General features: G+C 40.8%; 2 protein-coding genes across 3 annotated transcripts; both read left to right on the top strand.

Moving 5' to 3' along the window:
• The first annotated feature begins 1,058 nt into the window (after positions 1-1,058).
• rubcnl (rubicon like autophagy enhancer) lies at positions 1,059-8,799 on the top strand. 2 transcript variants are annotated; one of them, XM_035749556.2, is made up of 13 exons: positions 1,059-1,764; positions 2,446-3,106; positions 3,297-3,328; positions 4,987-5,179; positions 5,506-5,560; positions 5,701-5,836; positions 6,099-6,238; positions 6,435-6,499; positions 7,063-7,301; positions 7,713-7,774; positions 8,111-8,264; positions 8,396-8,486; positions 8,586-8,799. In XM_035749556.2, exons 1-13 carry the CDS (start codon positions 1,735-1,737, stop codon positions 8,687-8,689), a joined length of 1,962 nt encoding a protein of 653 aa, XP_035605449.1. In that variant the 5' UTR covers positions 1,059-1,734; the 3' UTR covers positions 8,690-8,799. The 2 variants fall into 2 exon arrangements, with proteins under 2 accessions (XP_035605449.1, XP_035605447.1); XM_035749554.2 differs by having other exon boundaries at positions 1,060-1,764; positions 3,249-3,328.
• A 1,303-nt stretch (positions 8,800-10,102) lies between these two features.
• LOC118366826 (dehydrogenase/reductase SDR family member 12-like) lies at positions 10,103-16,529 on the top strand. The gene is made up of 10 exons (XM_035749567.2): positions 10,103-10,468; positions 10,749-10,882; positions 11,203-11,285; positions 11,842-11,934; positions 12,145-12,226; positions 12,351-12,412; positions 12,682-12,786; positions 12,937-13,027; positions 13,168-13,305; positions 13,466-16,529. The coding sequence occupies exons 1-10, from the start codon at positions 10,413-10,415 to the stop codon at positions 13,576-13,578; spliced, it is 957 nt and encodes a 318-aa protein (XP_035605460.1). The 5' UTR covers positions 10,103-10,412; the 3' UTR covers positions 13,579-16,529.
• Positions 16,530-23,545: the final 7,016 nt, after the last annotated feature.

Below are 23,545 nucleotides of genomic sequence, written 5' to 3'. Positions count from 1 at the left end.
ACAGTACTACATTGAACTCAAGCCAGACCAACGGCATACTGGTAAATTTGGATTTTGCGACCCCTGCTGACGAAACATAAAACTTCCATCATTTATCTTCAAGACCTACGATGACATGACTATCTGTACTGTAGCCTACCCATGTAGTTCATATGAACTGAGTGATACAGAACAATAGCATATCTTAGAGATGCAGTCACAGTGAGTATGGGTTTTGAATGATTGAAAGGCCTGCACAATAACTTTACAGAATTACAATTACAGAAACATTTTCATACCATTCATTTCAAGTTATATCTTGGATGAGGATTCCTGGAGTTCGTTGAATCTGATAGAGAAACAGAGAGAGAGAAAGAGAGAGGGGGAGGGAAATACACACAGAGAGACAGAGAGAGAGAGGCCTCACTACCAATGAGAGTGCTGAGTCAAGTGCTTGAATAACCTGCTTGCATCAGCAGATATACTGATCACTATGGGGGCTACACAATAAACACACATACACACTGACACACATACACATAAAGTGAGAGAGACAAACAGAGAGTTAGAGATATATGCCTTCAGACACAGATCCGAAAGAAGACAGTGAGTGAGGGTGGTGGAGTGACAGACTCGTCTCTGTTTTGTCATACCTCATTTCTCATCCCATCATCTTTCAGTCTGGTTACATTTACATTTAAGTCATTTAGCAGACGCTCTTATCCAGAGCGACTTACAAATTGGTGCATTCACCTAATGACATCTGGAGTTAGTAAAGGCTTCTGGGATTCTATTCCAGACTAATCCTGCTTAAGAGAAATAGCCTATAGTTCTACTATTCCCAATATTCATGACTGTGACTATTTATTATCAGGGCCTGAAAAGCCAGTCCACATCATGTCACTTCCCACTGGGCACACACTGGTTGGATCAACGTTGTTTTCAAGTAATTTCAATGAAATTACGTTGAACCAATGTGGAATAGACATTGAATTGACGTCTGTGCCCAGTGGGTTATTTGTCACATTCATCCCCTTACTTCATCTTCTATTATTATCAGATGATAAGTACAATGCAAATAAATGGATACTCCTGATAGTTCCTCTTTTCTGTTCAAGATGCATTCTGCAGTGACACAGGGTTCGATAGGCTTAGGGCTGATTTCTGCAACCTCTCCTTCATGCTGAACAAAGCATTACTTGCCACTGCAGGGAACCTATCAGGACGACAAAGCAGAATTCACTACTCTTGACCAAAACATTAATAAGGAAGACTATTACATATGGATTAGGTTCAATCTGTTTCTTTGTGCATGAAAACTCAATACCCACCAGAGATGTGTGAGCTGTTGGAATGAATGTGTATAAGATTTAGTAGGCCTACTTGTCAAGTCAAATATATAATCATGTGTAGTTCTGAGACACTTCTTGGAGTTTGAGCCTTTGACCTTTGATAAAACATTTATTACACAAAGACATAGCTCACTCGCTATTTGAACTTGGAGGTTGTAAATTCAGAGCTTATTTAAAAATAGCTTATTTATCTAAAGTTATCATTCACTTCATCATTTGTTGAGGAACACCCACAGAGAGACTTCTTGCGTCTGGTTTGAAAAGGGCATTGCTTTACCACAGAAATTTCAACCCAACATTAAATACAGGAAGTATCCTCCGACCCACTCCTTGCTCAACAAGTTGACCGTTTTACAGCTGTGTTATTTCAGATGTCATACGACAAAAAGACTCAGGTTCAACCATGTCCTTCATTTTGGAATCACACAAAATGGTGAGTACTTTATAGTTTGACAGAATATTAAATAGTTTCAGAGATTCTAAAGGGGATCACATATGTGATTGTTCTGAAGGTTTCAATACTACTTGTAGGTGTATCTTAACTTCAGTATAAATATAGGTTTGATGTCCCCATTGATATGTTGTTCATTTGTAATATTCTAATGTCAGTAAAAAAAAATTGAAATATCCAAGTGATTATTATTAGAATAATTCTATATCATTTCAGAAGCTCTACAGAGTCAATGTCCTTCATGTCCATCCGTCAGTCAAACAGTGAGCTCTGACCTGCACTTTATTGTCCAACTCTAATATGGACTCACAGGATATCAAAAAGTTTGGTGTTCATGTGGAAATAGCCCCTTCACAATAGAGATATGGTTGTAATATTAATATCTTTTACAACTTTTTATTGTATCTGCCTTGGGAAATGGGAAAGTGTCATATGAAGTCAAATCATCTGTCAAATGAACTTGTAATGTTGGAGATGAGAATATATTCTGTGAATACTGGCTCAAACAATGCCACCATGCAAGTCTTATACATTTCAAGTTGATCTGAATATATATTTTCTGCTGGTAGTTTCCATTCAGGAAGTATAACAAGAGCAGTTGTTTTGAAGGAAATTGATGTATAACTGCGTTCATAGAAAATCTCTCTCTCTCTCTGTGTGAAGGTGGTCAGTCGAGGCACTGCCTCTCCTCTACGGAAGTCAAACAATGTGCGCTGGTATGTGGACACTGTCCCCACATCCCCCTATCTAAGTCCACCACACGGACACTGCACTGACACAGAAAGCAGCGGGGAAGAAAAGAGCACAGGGCAGTCCTCTCATGATGATGATGATGATGAAGGACACGTTAAGAGTAATGAAGCACCCGGGAGTTACTTAAACAGGGATGACCCCTCTCTGCTGACCCCAGGTGATGACCAATATCACCTGCCCAGAAGTAGCCCCGTTATCTCCCACAGGAGGAAGTCCTTAACATGGCATGGAGATACAGGGCTGTCTCTGTCTGCATTGCCCCCTACTACTGTGGCCCCTCTGGGTCTTAGTAGTGACCCCCCATCAACATCTGACCAATATCATCTTCATCTTACTGAGCCCCCACTGGCAGCAGAGAGGTCAACTGGTACTGTAAAGGCAGAGTCTACCCCCTGTCCCTGTCCTACTATATCTCAGTCACATAAGCCACGTTGTGTCTCCATCTCTGCCAACCTGAACCGCCTGCTTACCAGCGGGCTCCATCTGCCCTTCAGGGGCTCCCAGGGGCCAGGGCTGGACCAGGCGGAGGGTCCCCGACTACGCTCAACCTCTGATGCCCATCCACAATTAGGTAACCTTTTCAGCTGTCCTGATATGGTAGACTTTACAGGTCTTTACAGGTGCAGAGGGAAAATAAGAAAGTGAGAACTCAAGGTTCCTTATGTCTAGTTCACTGATTGATATGTTTTTGCCATTGTGCTTTGACATTAAAGTGCCTATTAAGGATAAAAGACAAAGTGATATTACACACTGCTCTGCAGACATTATCAAGACTGGCTGTGACCTGGACAAGGTAAATTCCCTCTCTGAAACATATTCGGTTAATTATATTTGCTTATTTATATTTTGTTTATTTTTTAAGCATCTACAGTGCCTTGGGAAAGTATTCAGACCCCTTGACTTTTTCAACATTTTGTTAAATTACAGCCTTATTCCAAAATGGATCAAATATTTTTTTCCCTCAGCAATCTATACACAATATCCCATAATGACAACACGAAAACCGCTTTTTATAATTTTTTGCTAATTTATTGAAAATAAAGAACAGAAATACCTTATTTACAAAGGTATTCAGACCCTTTGCTATGAGACTCGAAATTGAGCTCAGGTGCATCCTGTTTCCATTGATCATCCTTGAGATGTTTCTACAACTTGATTGAAGCCCACCTGTGGTAAATTCAATTGATTGGACATGATTTACAAAGTCAAACACCTGTCTATATGAGGTCCCACAGTTGACAATGTATGTCAGAGCAAAAACTAAGCCATGAGGTTGAAGGAGTTGTCCGTAGAGCTCTGAGACAGGATTGTGTCGAGGCACAGATCTGGGGAACGGTACCAAAACATTTCTGGAACATTGAAGGTCCCCAAGAACACATTGACCTCCATCATTCTTAAATGGAATAGGTTTGGAACCACCAAAACTCTTCTTAGAGCTGGGCACCCGGCCAAACTGAGCAATCGGGGGAGAAGGATGGTCACTTTGACAGCTCTAAAGTTCCTCTGTGGAGATGTGAGAACCTTCCAGAAGGACAACTATCTCTGCAGCACTCCACAATAAGGACTTTATGGTAGAGTGGCCAGATGGAAGTCACTCCTCAGTAAAAGGCACATGACAGCCTGATTGGAGGCAGCTAAAGGCAGTTAAAGTCTCTCAGACCAGGAGAAACAAGATTCTATGGTCTGATGAAACCAAGGTTTAACTGTTTGAACTGAATGCCAAGCGTTACATCTGGAGGAAACCTGGCACCATCCCTACGGTGAAGCATGGTGGTGGCAGCATCATGCTGTGGGGATGTTTTTCAGCGGCCGGGACTGGGAGACTGGTCAGGATCGAGGCAAAGATGAATGGAACAAAGTACAGAGAGATCCTTGATGAAAACCTGCTCCAGAGCGCTCAGGACCTCAGACTGGGGTGAAGGTTCACCTTCCAACAAGACAACAACCTAAGCACACAGCCAAGACAATGCAGGAGTGGCTTTGGGATAAGTCTCTGAATGTCCTTGAGTGGCCCAGCCAGAGCCCGGACTTGAACCCGATCAAACATCTCTGGGGAGACCTGAAAATGGCTGTGCAGCAATACTCCTCATCTAACCTGACAGAGCTTGAGAGGATCAGCAGAAAATAATGGAAGAAACTCCCCAAATACAGGTGTGCCAAGCTTGTAGCGTCATATCCAAGAAGACTCAAGGCTGAAATCGCTGCTGAAAGTGCTTCAACAAAGTACTGAGTAAAGGGTCTGAATACTTATGTAAATGTGATATTTCATTATTTTAGTTTTTATATATACATTTGCAAAAATGTCTAAAAACCTGTTTTTGCTTTGTCATGGGGGTTACATCCTTAGAATAAGGCTGTAACATAACAAAATGTGGAAAAGGTCAAGGGGTCTGAATACTTTCCAAAGGCACAATATAAACTCTGACATGATGCTTTATGCCTGGTGTGTAGGAGAATGCTCATTTTATAGTGGTGGACATGGTGCTGGAGGCCTTGGAGGGGGTGAAGTGGGCTGTGAGTCTGAGTCAGAAGAGCTGTGGGGCTATGGGGAACCATACAGAGGCCTCAGAGGACTCAGGGGCCCAAATCGGCATCCACCCCTCAAAGACACGCTCTCTTGTTTCCACTGACAGTGGATATGAAGGTAGGGAGCAAGATGATGTAGTAATGGAAGAGGGCTTTAAAATAGTAATGAATTGTCATGAAATTGTCATTAACATTTTGGACCAGATCACGTTGAATGCTTTCCTTTCTTTGCCAACCAATGTTCTTGGTGTGTAGAGAATTTATGCAAACACAACCAACCCACCTGGTCATATCAGATGCGTGGTCATAGAGGATTTAGATAGAAAGCCATTTAGGGGTGTGGGATACAAGGCCCTGACAGAGAAGGAAGTGTCAGTGGGACAATGTGAGAGAAGCGTGTTCTCTGAGTTAATGTTTTTCATATCACCTCTGTTTGCATTGTAGGTTGTGGCGCAAACAATAGACCAATAACCAGAGGTGCTAATATGTCCTTTAAAAGGTAGAAACAAACAAACAGCTACAACCATCACACCTCTGATTAACTGTGATAGTATTCATCATAGTCTTCATACAACAGCCTACAAAATCATTCCTATTCATCTTGAGTCTTGTTCTTACCCCCATTATGTCCATACTCAGTTCCCTGGGTTTTCCCATAATGCGCTGCTCTGCTGAGGGCCTAGCCCAGCAGCTGGTGTGTGACTTCAGGAAGCAGTGGTTTCCCACACAGGAGCTGAAACGCGGCCGTCAGAGCATCAGAACCTCGCTGCAGGAAGTGAGAATCACTGTGGTTACAAAATGCCCCTGCTGTCAAACACACAAATACAAAAGCACATTTTAACAGGCATACTTTCTGTTGACAGTTCTATTCCGGCTAGCTGGAAAATTGCAAACGAGTAGATTGGTGAAATATCGTCACTGACACACGAGGAATGACTGTGAAATGGAAATGACTTCTTTAGGATGTTTACACCAGACAGGAAGAGTGTTTACCAATCAATGTAGCAATTTGACTGACTGTCCTACTCAATCCCCAGCTTCCTGGAGGGGTTTGTATGGTGAGTGATGCCCGTCTTAGTCTGAGTGAGGAGATCAGACAGAGAACCAGGATGAGGGGAACTCTGAACTGGGCCCCGCCCCGGTTCCAGATCATCTTCAGCGTCCACCCCACCCAGAGGTCAGTATGGTGTCACACTGACTTCACTGATGATGACTATTCCTGCTTGTGCAAAAGTTTAACATTATTCTCATTGTGTCATGGTATTACTCCCTTTCACTCTCTGTACAATACATTTGTTCTCTTCATTTGTATGTGAATCAATCTGCAATAAGTCTGTTAATCAGTTTCCCTCGTAATTCTGTCTCCTGCCCAGGCGCAGTGAGGTTGTTGCCTCCCAGCACTTCCTCTGTGCAGGCTGTGGAACTGAAATAGAACCCAGTAAGTACTATTCTAGTCCAGAGAGCTGGACACTCTGGGTGATCCACATGGAGCCACAGCAAGCCCTTTAATGTAAAAACTGAGGCAGAGCTCTGTACATATTTCCTTTGCTTTGTGGCGCTCTGAGTTTTCATGTTTCTGGGTGGTTGTGGAGGAATTCTCTGGCGTGTGTGACTGGACGATTTACGGAGCTCACCTGCTGTATATTACCTGTGAGAGGAACAGACACTGCATACAGTCTCACTCTTTCTCACACACGCACGCATGCACACACACACACACACACACACACACACACACACACACACACACTGCTGGGCTTTCACTGACAGAGGCCTGCTGGTCTGCTAGGAGATGACGATGTTGTTGTTATGGTTGAAGATCCAAGTTTAACTGCTTAACTGTAGCCTTTTTACTCCACCTCGTGAATTCATTTCTGAACTAAACAAAAATCATACAGTGTTGCAGTTCTCAAAGCCTTAGTATAATCTATCCTGTTGCTTTCTACATTATACATTATATGAATATCAGTTCATTTAGATCGCATTGCTCTCATACCTCAGGATACATCAAGAAGCTGCGCTACTGTGAATACCTGAGCAAGTACTTCTGTGACTGTTGCCAAGGCGGTGCTGAGTCTGTGATCCCAGGCCGGGTGCTGACCCAGTGGGACTTTGGAAGGTACCCAGTCAGTGATTTTTCCAAGCAGCTGCTGGACTCTGTGTGGCACCAGCCTCTCTTTGACCTGACCTGTGTTGGCAAGACCCTTTACAGCAGGGTGCGAGAACTGGACAGGTTCATGGTAAGTAGACTCCTATAGGAGCTAAGATACTGTATACATGGTTTTAACTAGTCTGGGGTGAGTTCTTATTATTGTGCTTGAGTGTGGTGTGACTGTCGACTGAGAATATAAACTGGGTAGGTCAGTGGTTTAGGTTCAAGCTAACAGCTGCAGGTTTATAGACAATGAGAGATATATGATCTGGGATCAGGTTTACAGCAGTGGTGAATCCTCTTCTTCAGCAGTGTCTGGGGTGCTCATGTCTGTACGAAGAGGAAACTCAGAATAGGGATCTCGGAGTCACTGGGAGAATGTGGATTAGTCTGTGTCTTTGATTAGTTCTCTAATGTTCAGTGGTGACATGCAGGGAATGTTGCCAAGGCAAATCCTCATACACATATTGATTACATTAACATTCTTCTCCCTCCCAAGGACCTGCAGGAGCAACTACTAGGCATTAAAAGACTGCTGAAAGCATGCAGATTATCTGAGGGGTAAAGACATCCACTTAATGATTCTCCCTTCACCACTCTCTCACACTCTAATTTCTTATGCCAACTTCTTCACCACACATGGCACTTTTCACCTTATTTAGAGATAAACTGCATCAATCTGTTGGTTGTTGGTTGCAGACGGCAACCTTCCAAGTATTAATCGATTGAGCCATAACTCGCTGTACAGATTAAGTTAACCTTTTTATCTGGACAGATAAAGGGGTTATGATCTAGCCTGGGTATTGATTTAGATTTATTATGAATAGCCATAATAGTCTTGGTGCTTGACAAAGTTCTGCATTTCACCCCCCTTTGTGCTGTTGTTATTATGCTCAGGGTTCTGAAGGAGTTTGAGCAGCTTCCTGATCACCTGACACAAGAGCCACACCTGTTCTCCATGGATGACCTCCTGAGGGTAAAACGGGGTCAGCTGGTGCCGCTGGCCAGGGCCGTGCTCCGGGTGGCCATCGCCCACGTGGAGAGCTGTCAGGTATATCCACCAGTTGCAAAATCACAGATGGACAAATAAATGTATATTCTAATATCATGACTTCACCTATAACCTCAGTAGTTATGCCGTGCTCAATAGTTGAGACTAAGATCTGTTGCGTTTTATCCCAGGTATGCCTGGCTAGAGGCTTCATCTGTGAGTTCTGCAAGCAGAAGGATGTGTTATTTCCCTTCCAGAGTGAGACCTGCACACGCTGTCAAGGCAAGTGTTTTTCTGATCAGACAGAGACAGCCCGCTCTTCACTTTGACTTTTTTTTAAATCCATATAAATCTGCTAACGATGCCTCTCTCTTGTTTTAGTGTGCAAGGCCTGTTTCCACAAAGACTGCTTCAGAGATGAGGAGTGCCCTAAATGTACACGGATCCAATGTCGAAAAAATCTTATGGACACGTTCTGCCTCTAGAGTACATGTTGGAAGTGTGGGAAAATATCCTCACATTCTTACATGTGTTTGTCTTTTGAATCTGAATACAGAGTATTCCAAATAATAAAATGCTGTGCATTGAAATGTAACAGTATATTTTATATTTGAATTCACTAAGCATGTAACATGAAAGGAGCAGGTACTGAGTCAGGTACGGACCCTCCTCATTTTACCAAGAAGAAAAGATGCTGCTTAGACCGAATATCAGAATGGGTTTTATGAATCTGAATGGGATTGTGTTTATCTATCATTTTCGGAATTACAGTACTGTACCTTCTGCTCAGTATTACAACAAAAACATGTGGAATATAGCGAGAGACCAGAATACCCCTTTCCAGGAAGGATTTTAACCTTGAGTCTGGCGCCTTAGACCACTCGGCCATCCTGACAATTATAAATCCTTAAAACATATTTTTATTCATTAAATATTCTGTAACAAAAACGTCCTGATATCGTCTGATAACCATTTCTTAAGATACAAAGAAAAATAACAAAAAGTTAGCATTTTGTTTGGAAAGCTAATTAAAGATATAGTAAAAACATTTTTTTAAACATTTATAACTTTTGAATAAAACTATATATAATAACAGTTGTAGAATAACATTTTATTTGGTATTTCATGTGTTGTCTGTTCTCAAACTATGACATTATCAAAATCAACATTATATCACTGTTCATGGCACTTTTCCTTTCACCATTTGGAAATTTTCGTTGGTTGACAAAGAGCTACTTTTGTAAGGCAAAAAATTATTGTCAGAAGTGGGATTTGAACCCACGCCTCCATTCGGAGACCAGAAACCCCATTACTATGGAAGGAACCTTGAGTCTGGCGCCTTAGACCACTCGGCCAGGGTTCTAGGTTCGCTACACAGTTTGCTATTCATTAAACACTTACCAGTATTTACACCTTTGTTATTTTAGCTGTATTTAACAAAATTGCGTTACCCCATGTGACTGTGTTTGCCCCACCCGCATTGGACGACGTAACGAGTCATTTTTATGAAACGTAAAAAGAGGCGTGTGTTGTCTAGTGTTACGTTAGACCACTCGGCCATCCTGACAACTGAACATGTAATAAAGTAATATTGCTTATAAAGATACATATAGCAGCAGTCGTTGTATAAGGTGGATAGTGATTAGATTTGTTCGGGTTCTAGGTTCGCTACACAGTTTGCTATTCATTAAACACTTACCAGTATTTACACATTTGTTATTTTAGCTGTATTTAACAAAATTGCGTTACCCCATGTGACTGTGTTTGCCCCACCCGCATTGGACGACGTAACGAGTCATTCTTATGAAACGTAAAAAGAGGCGTGTGTTGTCTAGTGTTACGTTAGACCACTCGGCCATCCTGACAACTGAACATGTAAAAAAGTAATATTACTTATAAAGATACATATAGCAGCAGTCGTTTTATAAGGTGGACAGTGATTAGATTTGTTCGGGTTCTAGGTTCGCTACACAGTTTACTATTCATTAAACACTTACTAGTATTTACACATTTGTTATTTTAGCTGTATTTAACAAAATTGCGTTACCCCATGTGACTGTGTTTGCCCCACCCGCATTGGACGACGTAACGAGTCATTTTTATGAAACGTAAAAAGAGGCGTGTGTTGTCTAGTGTTATGCAAAGTTAAAGTAGCTATATAACTCCACTTAAAAATAATTATCCAGCTAACTAGCTAGCTACCAAAAGATGTCGTTTTACAGAAACGCCGTTTGGTTCGTTAAAGGACTTCAAGAATACACAAAGTGAGTATCGGGTTTTGATAGCTTGTGTTGCACATGAATGGAATGTTGGAATTTTAGAGGTTTGAGTGACTAACACGCGCACATGCCTTCATTGTTACATATTGATGTTACCAAAGAATCCATGTATTTGTTAGTTAGTAGTCATACAATTACTATACTGACAACCTCAATATAACTGCCGTTACTTTGCCTTTTTAAACATGTGTTTGCTTTATTTTATCTCAGTTCCTTAATCACCATTAACCGTATGTTGAGATGTCTTTTTTCTTTTGTTCAACAGAAGCGGATATGAAGCAGCAGCTAAGCAGTTTAATACTGGGGACCTGGACGTAAACCTGAGTGGCAGGTCTTTTGTTATCACTGGGGCCAACAGCGGCATTGGAAAAGCTACAGCCCATGAAATAGCCAAAAGAGGTTAGGCAAAAGTCAATGTCCTATGAGTGTTTAACACAACAATGAATATGTTTTTCACCTTGAAATGTTCACCACTAATCTGTAATATAACTGTTGATGATTAACAGTAGATTTATGAGTGAGTGCTAGTAGGTGGGCCAGAGGCAACTAACCTCAAGGTGAGGTCTCATAGAGGTTTATATAGACAGACTCACAGACCAATCATGAGGACAATATGGTGTTCAACTCCTCAGGTGGCTGATCATTAGTTGTGTGAAGGGGTTCTTTGAGGTCACTATAGTTTACCCAGTTTTTGATATAAAATTGTGGTTTTATTGCAGGAGGGATTGTCCACCTGGTGTGTCGTAACAAGGAACGGGCACAGGAGGCAAAGGAGGAGCTGGTGGAACATAGTAAAAACCAGGTAACGAGGACTGAATGACACAGAAAGAATCAGTACAGAAAGAAACACCACATGTTTATTCATGCCCAGCAACTGTCTGGTGAGGGATGAAGAGCAAGCCATTGAGTCAATTGTGAACAGCTTTGTTCATGGGGTCACAATGTGGCATATTCATGGGGTTATCATGAGTTAGGTGCTGCACAGATTAGCTAGGCTAATCTAACAATGATAAGGATCTGTTGTACCCAGGTGGGTGGAAGTTGAGGTGATTTACAGATGAGATTATCTGCTTTCTGCCTTGCTTAGACTGATTAATGTGGACAAGCACTTAGTCAAACAGAAACAGGATGGTTTGATAGTTCCTGCACAGTCATGTCTGGGGGTTGTTACGCCTCTGGTTTGGTAGAAAAGTAACACTGCTGTGTCTATACTCAAGTCCCCGGGTCACGCTCACAAAATTCCATGTTTGGCTTCTTTGTGATCAAATTTGAATACTGTAACCAATCTTTCCAACTGCCAGCGTAATAGTTCAGAATCAGACTTAATGTGGTTCTATGTTGTTTCCTTGTCTGTGCAGAATGTCCATGTTCACATCGTTGACATGTCCAGTGCAAGACAAGTGTGGGAGTTTGCAGAGAGCTTCTCAAAAACCAACAGCATTCATGTACTGGTAAGGTATCTGTTAGGTGGGTGAATAATCTCCAAGCCCCACACATGGGTTAGTCCATTGAATAGATTAAAGAGTTGATGGGCTGCTAGTTTGAATAGGATGATATATGAATGATTCAATAGGAGTGATTGGGTATGATTCAACATGAGTGATTAGATTCATTGAATTAATTCAATACAAGTTTATTAATTATGATTCTTTCTCCCCCAGATCAACAATGCAGGGTGTATGGTAAACCAGAAAGAGCTGACAGAGGAAGGTGTAGAGAAGAACTTTGCTACTAACACTCTCGGTAAGTAAGATCAACCCAAGGGCAGTAGTCACGTCTCGTTGGAAACAATGCACACCACTTACTTATATTGGTTGATATGTTTTCTCACAATGTTCTTCTTCGTCATTACTGTTCACTTGGTTAGGTACCTTCATCCTAACCACAGCGTTGATACCAGCCCTGAAACAGGCACAGGACCCACGAGTGGTGAGTAATGTCCTGCCATAGACAGATGACATTGGCCCAATCAATGAAATGAGAAAAGTTTGATAAGTGGCTCTTGTATGGCCTTTCCCCCATTAGTTATGTTTGTGCTTGTATTCATGTCTAATTGACCAGCAGAGGGCCCAATGTGTCTGAACAAATGCATCAAAGGAATCTATTACATATTACAAAAACAACAAAAGGACATGTTCCACCTGTCTCGCAGTCCAACAGCCCATATCGTCATGATGATAATCACCCCTCTCCTCCAGATCACAGTGTCTTCAGGGGGCATGCTGGTCCAGAAGATGAATGTAGACGACCTGCAGTCTGAGAAGGGGACGTTCGACGGCACTATGGCCTACGCTCAAAATAAAGTTAGGACATTGTGCATCTCTACTCTACTACACACTCACCCCTGAGCAAATGCATTACCTAGCCTATGACCGCAAAATAAATCTGTAAAATTATGTTACAGTTCTGTTATATTCTCTGTGAAAGTGATGTGCTGTGTGTTGTGGTGACAGAGACAACAGGTGATACTGACCGAGAGATGGGCGTCCCAGCATAAAGAGATCCATTTCTCATCAATGCACCCTGGCTGGGCTGATACTCCAGGTACTAACACTTATCTAAAGTCAGAAATCTAGACAAATATTCATCAGTACAAGTATTTCTAGATGATTGTTCTGTGTTGAAAAAACTCCCTGCATCTGTGTTGACTTGCTAATGTATCTGTGTCTCTGTGTTCCCTGTAGCTGTCCAGTTGTCCATGCCTGACTTCCATGCTAAGATGAAGAACAAGCTGCGTACGGAGTCCATGGGGGCCGACACGGTGGTGTGGCTGGCTGTCTCAGCAGTGGCCTCCAACCAGCCCAGTGGACTCTTCTTCCAGGGTGAGACACAGGGATGGAGAGTGTTGAGGGTGGAACAGGAAGAGGAGGGGGTATTTTTGCTTAGAAATGCCTCCCTGATAGATGCATCCTAGCTGTTCAGATACCGTCCTGCTATCTCTTAAATCTGTTCCTCTATTTATTTTTTTCCATAATGCCCCAGACCGAATGGCGGTGCCCACACACCTTCCGCTGGCTTTATCCAGGTCCTCTCCGGCCGATGAGGAGAAGCTGCAGGCAATATTGGAGCAGCTCGCACACAAGTTCAAACCTTGACCTCTCCTACAGCGGTCAAAAGGTTATGAACAGACAGACCCTCAAGCCCATGTGTCCGTTGACAAACACTCCTCATTATAGATATGCACTGTATAAAGCGGACATGGCGGTAATATTTTTACAACCATTTTCTATTTATGATGATGATCTGTAAATTGATTGCTTGCTATTGCTAAGATCAGTGTAGCCACACAGAGCATTTCAGTGGCTCATGTTTGGGGTAGAGGCCTTCACTGGTCGTTCTGAAATGGACCTGGGGTTTTCCCATCCAGACCTGAAATGCATAAATTTGTAAAAATAAATAAATATAGAAGCCCGTTCAGTACAACTTGACCCGTTCCGTATAGACCTGGTCCGATCCAGACCCGGTCCGTTCCGAGTAAGACAAGCAGCAGAAAGGTCCATTTTTAAGCTACTTTATTAACTGGAGCTGATAAAAAGGGGAGGTAGAGAGAGGTGACGCTCTAGCAGGGGCCGTGCTGTGTGTGTAGTCTGCTGTGAGTGTGAGCGAGTGACGTGGGGAGGCGGGAGAGAGAAACCGCAACCAAACAAGCTGACTCGCGCTGTAGTAGAATAATACCTGCCATTGCTAGGTTATTTATCATCCAATATGATTACATAGTACCTGTCTTGACTGCACCAAACCGGGAGAAGATAGCTAGGCTAATTGAGGCTGATAACTAGGCTAATTGAGGCTGCATGCACTTTCTCGTCCGACACATTTACAAACAATGCCTCCAGTCCACAGGAGGTTGGTGGCACCTTATTTGGGGAGAACAGGCTCGTGGTAATGAGTGGAATGGTATATAACACATGCAGTGGCAGTTCTAGCTTGTATGGCTTCCTAGGCATACCCCCCCCCCCCAAAAAAGCACCATTCTGCACAAACTAATTTTTTTTTCATTTGGAACACTATAAATAAATAATCCTAACATTTAAAACTATAAATATACAAAAATAAGACTCATGAATATCAAAGACTAATATAAACCAATTGTAGTATATATATATATATATAGAAAATAAAATTGAATTATTACCCTATTGCTACCAAAAAACAAAATTGCACAAATCCTATTTTACACAAATAGAATAACACACTTATAAAGAAGAGAACCTGATTAATGCACTTCAAACAATAAACACAAAAACGAAATTGCACAACTAGTTTTATTAGTACTGTGCAAAGTTAGAGGTGTGCTATTTGATAGGGGGAGCAGGGGAATCTCGGGCTTCCAGTAGGGAGACCTGAAGTTGACCTACCTCCGCCCCCTCCCCATCTTGTACTTCTGAGTGAAACTTTCCCAGGCAGTTGCCTGCCTAGCTCACAAACTAGAATCAGGGCACCCACTCTCACACAGTGACATGATATCATTGACGTGACGTGCAAATGAGTGATAGAAAACCTTTCGCAAATGTCACCATTCGGATAATTATTATTAAAATAAAATTGTGCGGCCGCCCCCGGCAAGATGCTGGCCATATCGCCTATGCCTAAATCCGCCACTGAACACATGGTTTCCAGGTGTTTGATGCCATTCCATGCTCTGTTCCCAGTGGCGGTTCTAGACCATTTCAACTGGGGGGGCCAAGCGGGGGCCAGTTACATTAGACGTTATTGTTGTCATTGTTTTCTTCACTGCATTGCAGGCAAAAGACCATGTTCATAATCAGCATCGTTGCCACTGTCTAATAACGGATGTAAAAAAAGAACGATAGAACCGCCACTGTCTGTTCCGGCCATCATTATGAGCCGTTCTCCCCTAAGCAGCCTCCACTGCTCCGTTCAGAATATAAAGTAGCAGCCTACCTGTGGGCTCTTCGTCGTTGTAGCCTATCCTTCTCCTTTTAACTTAATTCCATTTGAATTCAATCTTCTATTGATTAGGTATCTCCTAACTTTTGCCCCACGCGGAGGCTCTGACTGTAGCCTATTACCGCTTTGATTACTTATGATTGGCCAACAACAAGCTACATGCGCCAGTCTCGTGAATAAATTATACCATTTCTCTCTCTACTGCAGCAGTCGAGTTCAGGTCTCTATGGGTCATTCTGGACAAGTCAGTTAACATTACACATACCCGAGACCAGTGACAATCAGATCCAACCCAAAACCCGTGACATTATTTCGAATTCTGGATCTGGACCCGTTCGGGTCCTGGATCGGGTATCAGGAATTCGGGTACAGGGGGATCTGTGAAGACCTCTAGTTTGGTGTCATTTGATGCTTCATAACGTTTTACACCATACTACTTCCCTCAAATTTTTCTACAAAGGCTTTTCCATTAGCTTGAATGTTGCATACTTCGTACAGTTCCGTACTAATACAGTACATAGTGATTTACGTCAGAACTTCTATGGAAACTGGACCTTTCATTTCAGAATGTGCTCTAGCCAGGCAGCTGGTTTAGGTTGATGGATGAATAAATCATGTTTTACTCAGATTTAGCAGTGTATACCATCCACAGCATTTTTACTCAATCAAATTTTATTGGTCATATACACAAAGGTTTTCATCAGGGTTTAACAAGGGCTCATGTTCAAAGGTGCTTCTGGCTGTTGTCAGCGGTAATAGTGTCATTACAACTGTTTTGTATTCTGTTATTATTAGTTTACTGTACAACCAGAACAAACAGTCAGTCTTTATATTTGACTTGTCCAGAGAATCATTGAGACACTGTTCTTAAAGCTACATGTTGTTTGTCTTGTTTTACGTGGTTTAGTACTTTGACATACTTTCTTTAAAATGATTTTATCCTTGTTAATCAAACCAGGACCTGTGAGCAGAAATGTGTTTTATTATTAAGAGCACAAATAAAGCCAAGGCTATTGAGCTTTTTATTAAGATACCACTGTACACACTCGTGTAGAATGTCCAGTGCATTAAAGACAGTTAATCAACTTCAAGTAAATAATAAAAGGCACCAATAAATATTTAAATCTTATTTTCAGCATGCCTTCTAAAAGCTTGATTTTTGTCATGTAAAGTACTTATAAAACATAGGTGTGTGTGTATATGGTTTTTTTTTGGGGGGTCTTTAAGCTAACATGAAATGAAACCGTAAATGGAGTGCTTAATTTAAAGTAAGTCAATAATTAACTTCAATAAATGTTGATAAAATCAATCTCAAGAACCTTCATCAGAACAACTTTGACAGCCAATTTAAGGCCATTCCTCCTACTTTGGGAATTATTCCCTTATCCAGAGCCTTGCTCATAAATTAAGGCCTATTCTCTTGTGCATTTGCTCCCTTAAGAGCATCTCTCTTTGCATTTGGTGTGCTCTGTCATCAAACCCTTGCTGGAAAGGGTCATTCTGCTCCTGAAATGACAAATGTCACAGACACTGTGTAGCCCACATACAAACAGGGCTCTTTCACAGAGTTGATCTTAGAAGTCTGGCAGAGGGCCACAAGGTCGTGATGCTCGTTCACATGAGAGGTAGCTCGAGTTCCATTGCTTTTATACAGACAAAGGAATTCTCCGGTTGGAACATTGAAGATTAATGTTAAAAACATCATAAAGATTGATTCTATACATCGTTTGACGTTACTACAGACTGTAATGGAACTTTTTGACATTTCGTCTGCTCCTAGTGAACGTGCATCGTGAGTTTGGATCTGTTTACAAACGCACTAACAAAAGTAGCTATTTGGACATAAATGATGGACATTATCGAACAAAACAAATATTTATTGTGGAACTGGGATTCCTGTGAGTGCATTCTGATGAAGATCATCAAAGGTAAGTGAATATTTCTAATGTTATTTCTGACTTCTGTTGACTGCACAATATGGAAGATATCTTTTTGGCCTGTTTGGTCTCTGAGCGCTGTACTCAGATTATTGCATGGTTTGCTTTTTCCAAAAAGCTTTTTTGAAATCTGACAGTGGTTGCATTAAGAAGAAGTGTATCTCAAGTGCCATGCATAACACTTGTATTTTCATCATTTATTATGAGAATTTCTGTAAATTGAGGTGGCTCTCTGCAAAATCACCGGAAGGTTTTGGAACTACTGAACATAACGCGCCAATGTATACTGAGATTTAAAAATATATATAAATATGAACTTTATCGAACAAAACATACATGTATTGTGTAACATGAAGTCCTATGAGTGTCATCTGATGAAGATCATCAAAGGTTAGTGATTTGTAAGTCGCTCTGGATAAGAGCGTCTGCTAAATGACTTAAATGTAAATGTAAATTAATTCTATCTCTATTTCTGATTTTTGTGACTCCTCTCTTTGGCTGGAAAAATGGCTGTGTTTTTCTGTGACTTGGCTCTGACCTAACATAATTGTTTGTGGTGCTTTCGCCGTAAAGCCTATTTGAAATCGGACACTGTGGTGGGAACAAGAAGTGTATCTTTAAAATGGTGTGAAATACTTCTATGTTTGAAGAATCTTAATTATGGGATTTCTGTTTTGAATTTGGCGCCCTGCACTTTCACTGGCTGTTGTCATATCGATCCCGTTAGCAATCTCAGCCCTAAGAAGTTAAAGATAATTTAAATATCACTTTGAAATTATCTTCTCCGCCCACTTTATTTTATGGATAAAGAATCTGCCATGAAAACTAAACAAATTCACAATAAAAGTTACAATTGTCCATATCGTTCAGATCAAAATAAAGCATAATATCAGTCTTTCAAATTAACATTAATAGTAGTTTATTTTCAAATAAAATCTTCTCACTCCAAAATCTTCTGACATAAGAACAGTCCCAAAATAAATGGTCGAGTCTGGGTCACAACCACAAAATACACATTTGTAATCGATAGCTATTTTGAATCTGTGTATAATAAAGGTCTTTACAGGTTAGATTCTATGAATGAGTTTGTATGATACTTCATCTTATTAGATATGCAATATTTGCCAGACAATGATACTTTGTTCCAGTTTACTTGTCATATGGCTATATTCCAGTATATTCTAGCAGAGGGAATAGTAACATCTTGATACGTTTTTGCCCCACTGTATATAAGAACTATTTAGTCAGCCACCAATTGTGCAAGTTCTCACACTTAAAAAGATGAGGCCTGTAATTTTCATCATATATCCACTTCAACTATGACAGACAAAATGAGGGGAAAAAATCCAGAAAATCACATTGTAGGATTTTTTAATGAATTTATTTGCAAATGATGGTGGAAAATAAGTATTTGGTCACCTACAAACAAGCAAGATTTCTGGCTCTCACAGACCTGTAACTTCTTCTTTAAGAGGCTCCTCTGTCCTCCAATCGTTACCTGTATTAATGGCACCTGTTTGAACTTATCAGTATAAAAGACACCTGTCCACAACCTCAAACAGTCACACTCCAAACTCCACTATGGCCAAGACCAAAGAGCTGTCAAAGGATACCAGAAACAAAATTGTAGACCTGCACCAGGCTGGGAAGACTGAATCTGCAATAGGTAAGCAGCGGGAGGACCAGGTGAATGACCTGCAGAGAGCTGGGACCAAAGTAACAAAGCCTAGCATCAGTAACACACTACGCCGCCAGGGACTCAAATTCTGCAGTGCCAGACGTGTCCCCCTGCTTAAGCCAGTACATGTCCAGGCCCGTCTGAAGTTTGATAGAGAGCATTTGGATGATCCAGAAGAAGATGGGGAGAATGTCATATGGTCAGATGAAACCAAAATATAACTTTTTGGTAAAAACTCAACTCGTCGTGTTTGGAGGACAAAGAATGCTGAGTTGCATCAAAAGAACACCATACCTACTGTGAAGCATGGGGATGGAAAGATCATGCTTTGGGGCTGTTTTTCTGCAAAGAGACCAGGACAACTGATCAGTGTAAAGGAAAGAATGAATGGGGCCATGTATCGTGAGATTTTGAGTGAAAACCTTCCATCAGCAAGGGCATTGAAGATGAAACGTGGCTGGGTCTTTCAGCATGACAATGATCCCAAACACACCGGCCAGGCAACGAAGGAGTGGCTTCGTAAGAAGAATTTCAAGGTCCTGGAGTGGCCTAGCCAGATCTCAACCCCATAGAAAATATTTGGAGGGAGTTGAAAGTCCGTGTTGCCCAGCAACAGCCCCAAAACATCACTGCTCAAGAGGAGATCTGCATGGAGGAATGGACCAAAATACCAGCAACAGTGTGTGAAAACCTTGTGAAGACTTACAGAAATAGTTTGACCTCTGTCATTGTCAACAAAGGGTATATAACAAAGTATTGAGAAACTTTTGTTATTGACCAAATACTTATTTTCCACCATAATTTGCAAATTCATAAAAAATCCGACAATGTCGTTTTCTGGATTTTTTTCCCTCATTTTGTCTGTCATAGTTGAAGTGTACCTATGATGAAAATTACAGGTCTCTCATCTTTTTAAGTGGGAGAACTTGCACAATTGGTGGCTGACTAAATAATTGTTTGCCCCACTGTACATGTTATTACATTTATAGTTTAAAATGTCAACTCCTTCTAGCTGTATTGAGGCTACAAAATCCTCAACAGTTGCACTCGGAGTACTGTTCTCCTAAAAGAAGAATAGCACCTTTTTAGGGACCGCTCTTAACAACTATTTGAAACTCCTCAGGAGTGAATGTAACATTGTGTGTTCTCATGATTTCTGGATAATCATATAGTTGTCCATCGTTTTTTGATGTTTTAACCCAGATAATATTGTTGTCAACCCTGTTCTGGAAAAACAGACTTGTTGTATATCAATGTGGGGGAAACAAGAAGTACTTGTTTATGAAAGTTAGCAAGCTTAATAGGGATCTTACCCACATCAAAGTTGCATTTGAGTAAGAATTCTAGACCACAATTCTGTTTTGAAAATTAAATGAGGGATTATATTCCAAATGCAATCCTTATTTCCTAAATAGTTTTGTGCAAAATTGTAATCAGTAACGTAACTTTTGGATTACCCAAACTCAGTAACGTAATCTGACTACATTCAGTTACTTTTAGTTTAAATGTCTCATTGATTCGAGTTGAAAAATAAACGCTGTTCTCATAGAATGGCATGCTTTGAGCACGCCTGAAAGTGCTATTTACATGTGAAAAATGAATGCCGTATGCTGCATTTGCTATAGGCCTATTGTTTACCTTTTTGTTGGTGACACTTTGATATGTTGATAATATGCAGCTGTTTAAAGGGAACATCCACACATGAAACAATAACAAAATGAAAGCCCGCCTCTGTTTTGCTGAGGGATGGGCCTGGAGAAATGTAACCACTCAAATTAATAGACAGCCATGGATGCAAGGACTGACCATCCATGATATAAAACATATTGTTTTAATCATTTTGAGGCTATACAGTGTTTGTTTACATTTACAATGTTTACAAACAGTGGAATAAAAACCGCTTATATTTTGGGTTCTCATGGAGTGTGACAGTTGAACTAAGCTCATGAGGAATTTATAAGTTATATTCTTCAAGAATCCATGGATATATGTTCAAAAATGGATGTAGCAACTACATATTGCCCCTTCAAGTCTATCAAAAGTGTGCAAGTTTGAGCATGTGTCCAACCACAATTCGTAAGGCGCAAATAGCTAAATCAAATCAAATTTAAAATCAAATTTATTTATATAGCCCTTCGTACATCAGCTGATATCTCAAAGTGCTGTACAGAAACCCAACCTTAAAATCCCAAACAGCAAGCAATGCAGGTGTAGAAGCAGCAGTGTGATCCACATCAATGCGCTATGTAGATATCAATAATAAGTGATATCCGTATCGCCGTAGACTACACCACTGCTGTCATCTTTACCTCCAAGTGTTTATTCAAGTTGGATCATCTTTGGATGCCGACAGCAGTCGCACCATTGGAAGACACAGCTTGGATTTTAGCCTACATAAACCTATTCCTGCTCTTTTCCAGTGATCCATCATGTGTTATCATAGGGGTCTCTGACTTGTGGTCAGACTCGCTCAGGTGGAACAAATTTAAATGTACGCTTTTTTTTAATGCTGATTTGAATGTCATTGAGAACAGAAGTTTCAAATATTTTTTTCGTAAACTTCCTTAATGAATTTAAAAGGAATCCTCGAAGTAATCTAGTTTTTGAAAAGTATTTGATTTCAATATTACATGTAATCCGTTACCCCCCAACCCTGTTCCTCCATATGAAGTTAAATCGTAAACCAGTTAGCTTTGGTGCTTGACTGCTGTTGTTAGGATAGAACGCTCGGATCAACCGTTAAAGACTAAAGAGACTCAAACTTTAAGAGGGTGTGAACGATGCTGAATGGGTGTAGACAATAGCTCTCCTATATATATTTTGTATTCATTTAAATGAAAAAAAATCCCCATCCCTGCTGGAGGCCTTTTGTCTTCTACTAGGCCATAATTGTAAAAAAAAGATTTGTTCTTAACTGACTTGCCTAGTTAAAATAAAGGTTCAATATTTTTATTGAAGTACCAAAACATTCAAGGCCATTTTCTCAAAAGTGAAGTCACAAGTTGATCAACTTTCAAATCAGAATTACTTTCCAATTGTTCCTCAAATGCAGTGTGTGTGTCTGCTTTTATCCAATGTAAAAAAAAAAAAAAACATTTAAAAATTTGCTACATAAGACCGAATCAAGGCGGTCGGGCACATATACTAAACAAAAATATTAAACGCAACACAAAGTGTTGGTCCCATGTTTCATTAGCTGAAATTAAATGTTTCTAAACACTTCTACATCAATGTGGATGTTACCATGATTAGGGGTAATCCTTAATGATGAGTGAGAAAGTTAAATGCACAAATAGCATACTCCCATGACACGCTAACCTTGATTCATTCAGGATTATATGTAATCATGGTAGCATCCACATTAATGTTGAAGTTTAGAAACATACTCAATTCTTATTTACAATAAGTGACTCCAAAATGACATACAATTACATTCTACTGGACAGAAAATAATCTGAAACACAACCAAAAAAAACTACACGTGTTGGATACATTTGCTGAGTCACAAGCTTGATGTAAATCAAATCAAATCAAATTGTATTTGTCACATACACATGGTTAGCAGATGTTAATGCGAGTGTAGCGAAATGCTTGTGCTTCTAATTCCGACAATCCAGTAATAACCTAACCTAACAATTCCAAAACTACTACCTTATACAGACAAGTGTAAAGGGATAAAGAATATGTACATAAAGATATATGAATGAGTGATGGTACAGCGCGGCATAGGCAAGATGCAGTAGATGGTATCGAGTACAGTATATACATATGAGATGAGTATGTAAACAAAGTGGCATAGTTTAAAGTGGCTAGTGATACATGTATTACATAAAGATGCAGTAGATGATATAAAGTACAGTATATACGTATACATATGAGAAATAATGTAGGGTATGTAAACATTATATTAAGTAGCATTGTTTAAAGTGGCTAGTGATATATTTTACATCAATTCCCATTATTAAAGTGGCTGGAGTTGAGTCAGTGTGTTGGCAGCAGCCACTCAATGTTAGTGGTCGCTGTTTAACAGTCTGATGGCCTTGAGATAGAAGCTGTTTTTCAGTCTCTCGGTCCCAGTTTTGATGCACCTGTACTGACCTTGCCTTCTGGACGATAGCAGGGTGAACAGGCAGTGGCTCGGGTGGTTGTTGTCCTTGATGATCTTTATGGCCTTCCTGTGACATCGGGTGGTGTAGGTGTCCTGGAGGGCAGGTAGTTTGCCCCCGGTGATGCGTTGTGCAGACCTCACTACCCTCTGGAGAGCCTTACGGTTGTGGGCGGAGCAGTTGCCGTACCAGGCGGTGATACTGCCCGACAGGATGCTCTCGATTGTGCATCTGTAGAAGTTTGTGAGTGCTTTTGGTGACAAGCCGAATTTCTTCAGCCTCCTGAGGTTGAAGAGGCGCTGCTGCACCTTCTTCACGATGCTGTCTGTGTGGATGGACCAATTCAGTTTGTCTGTGATGTGTACACCGAGGAACTTAACTTACTACCCTCTCCACTACTGTTCCATCGATGTGGATAAGGGGGTGTTCC

The sequence above is a fragment of the Oncorhynchus keta genome, chromosome 34 (genome assembly GCF_023373465.1).
Source record: "Oncorhynchus keta strain PuntledgeMale-10-30-2019 chromosome 34, Oket_V2, whole genome shotgun sequence".
Lineage (NCBI taxonomy): Eukaryota > Metazoa > Chordata > Actinopteri > Salmoniformes > Salmonidae > Oncorhynchus > Oncorhynchus keta.
This window is presented reverse-complemented; position numbering and strand designations above follow the sequence as displayed.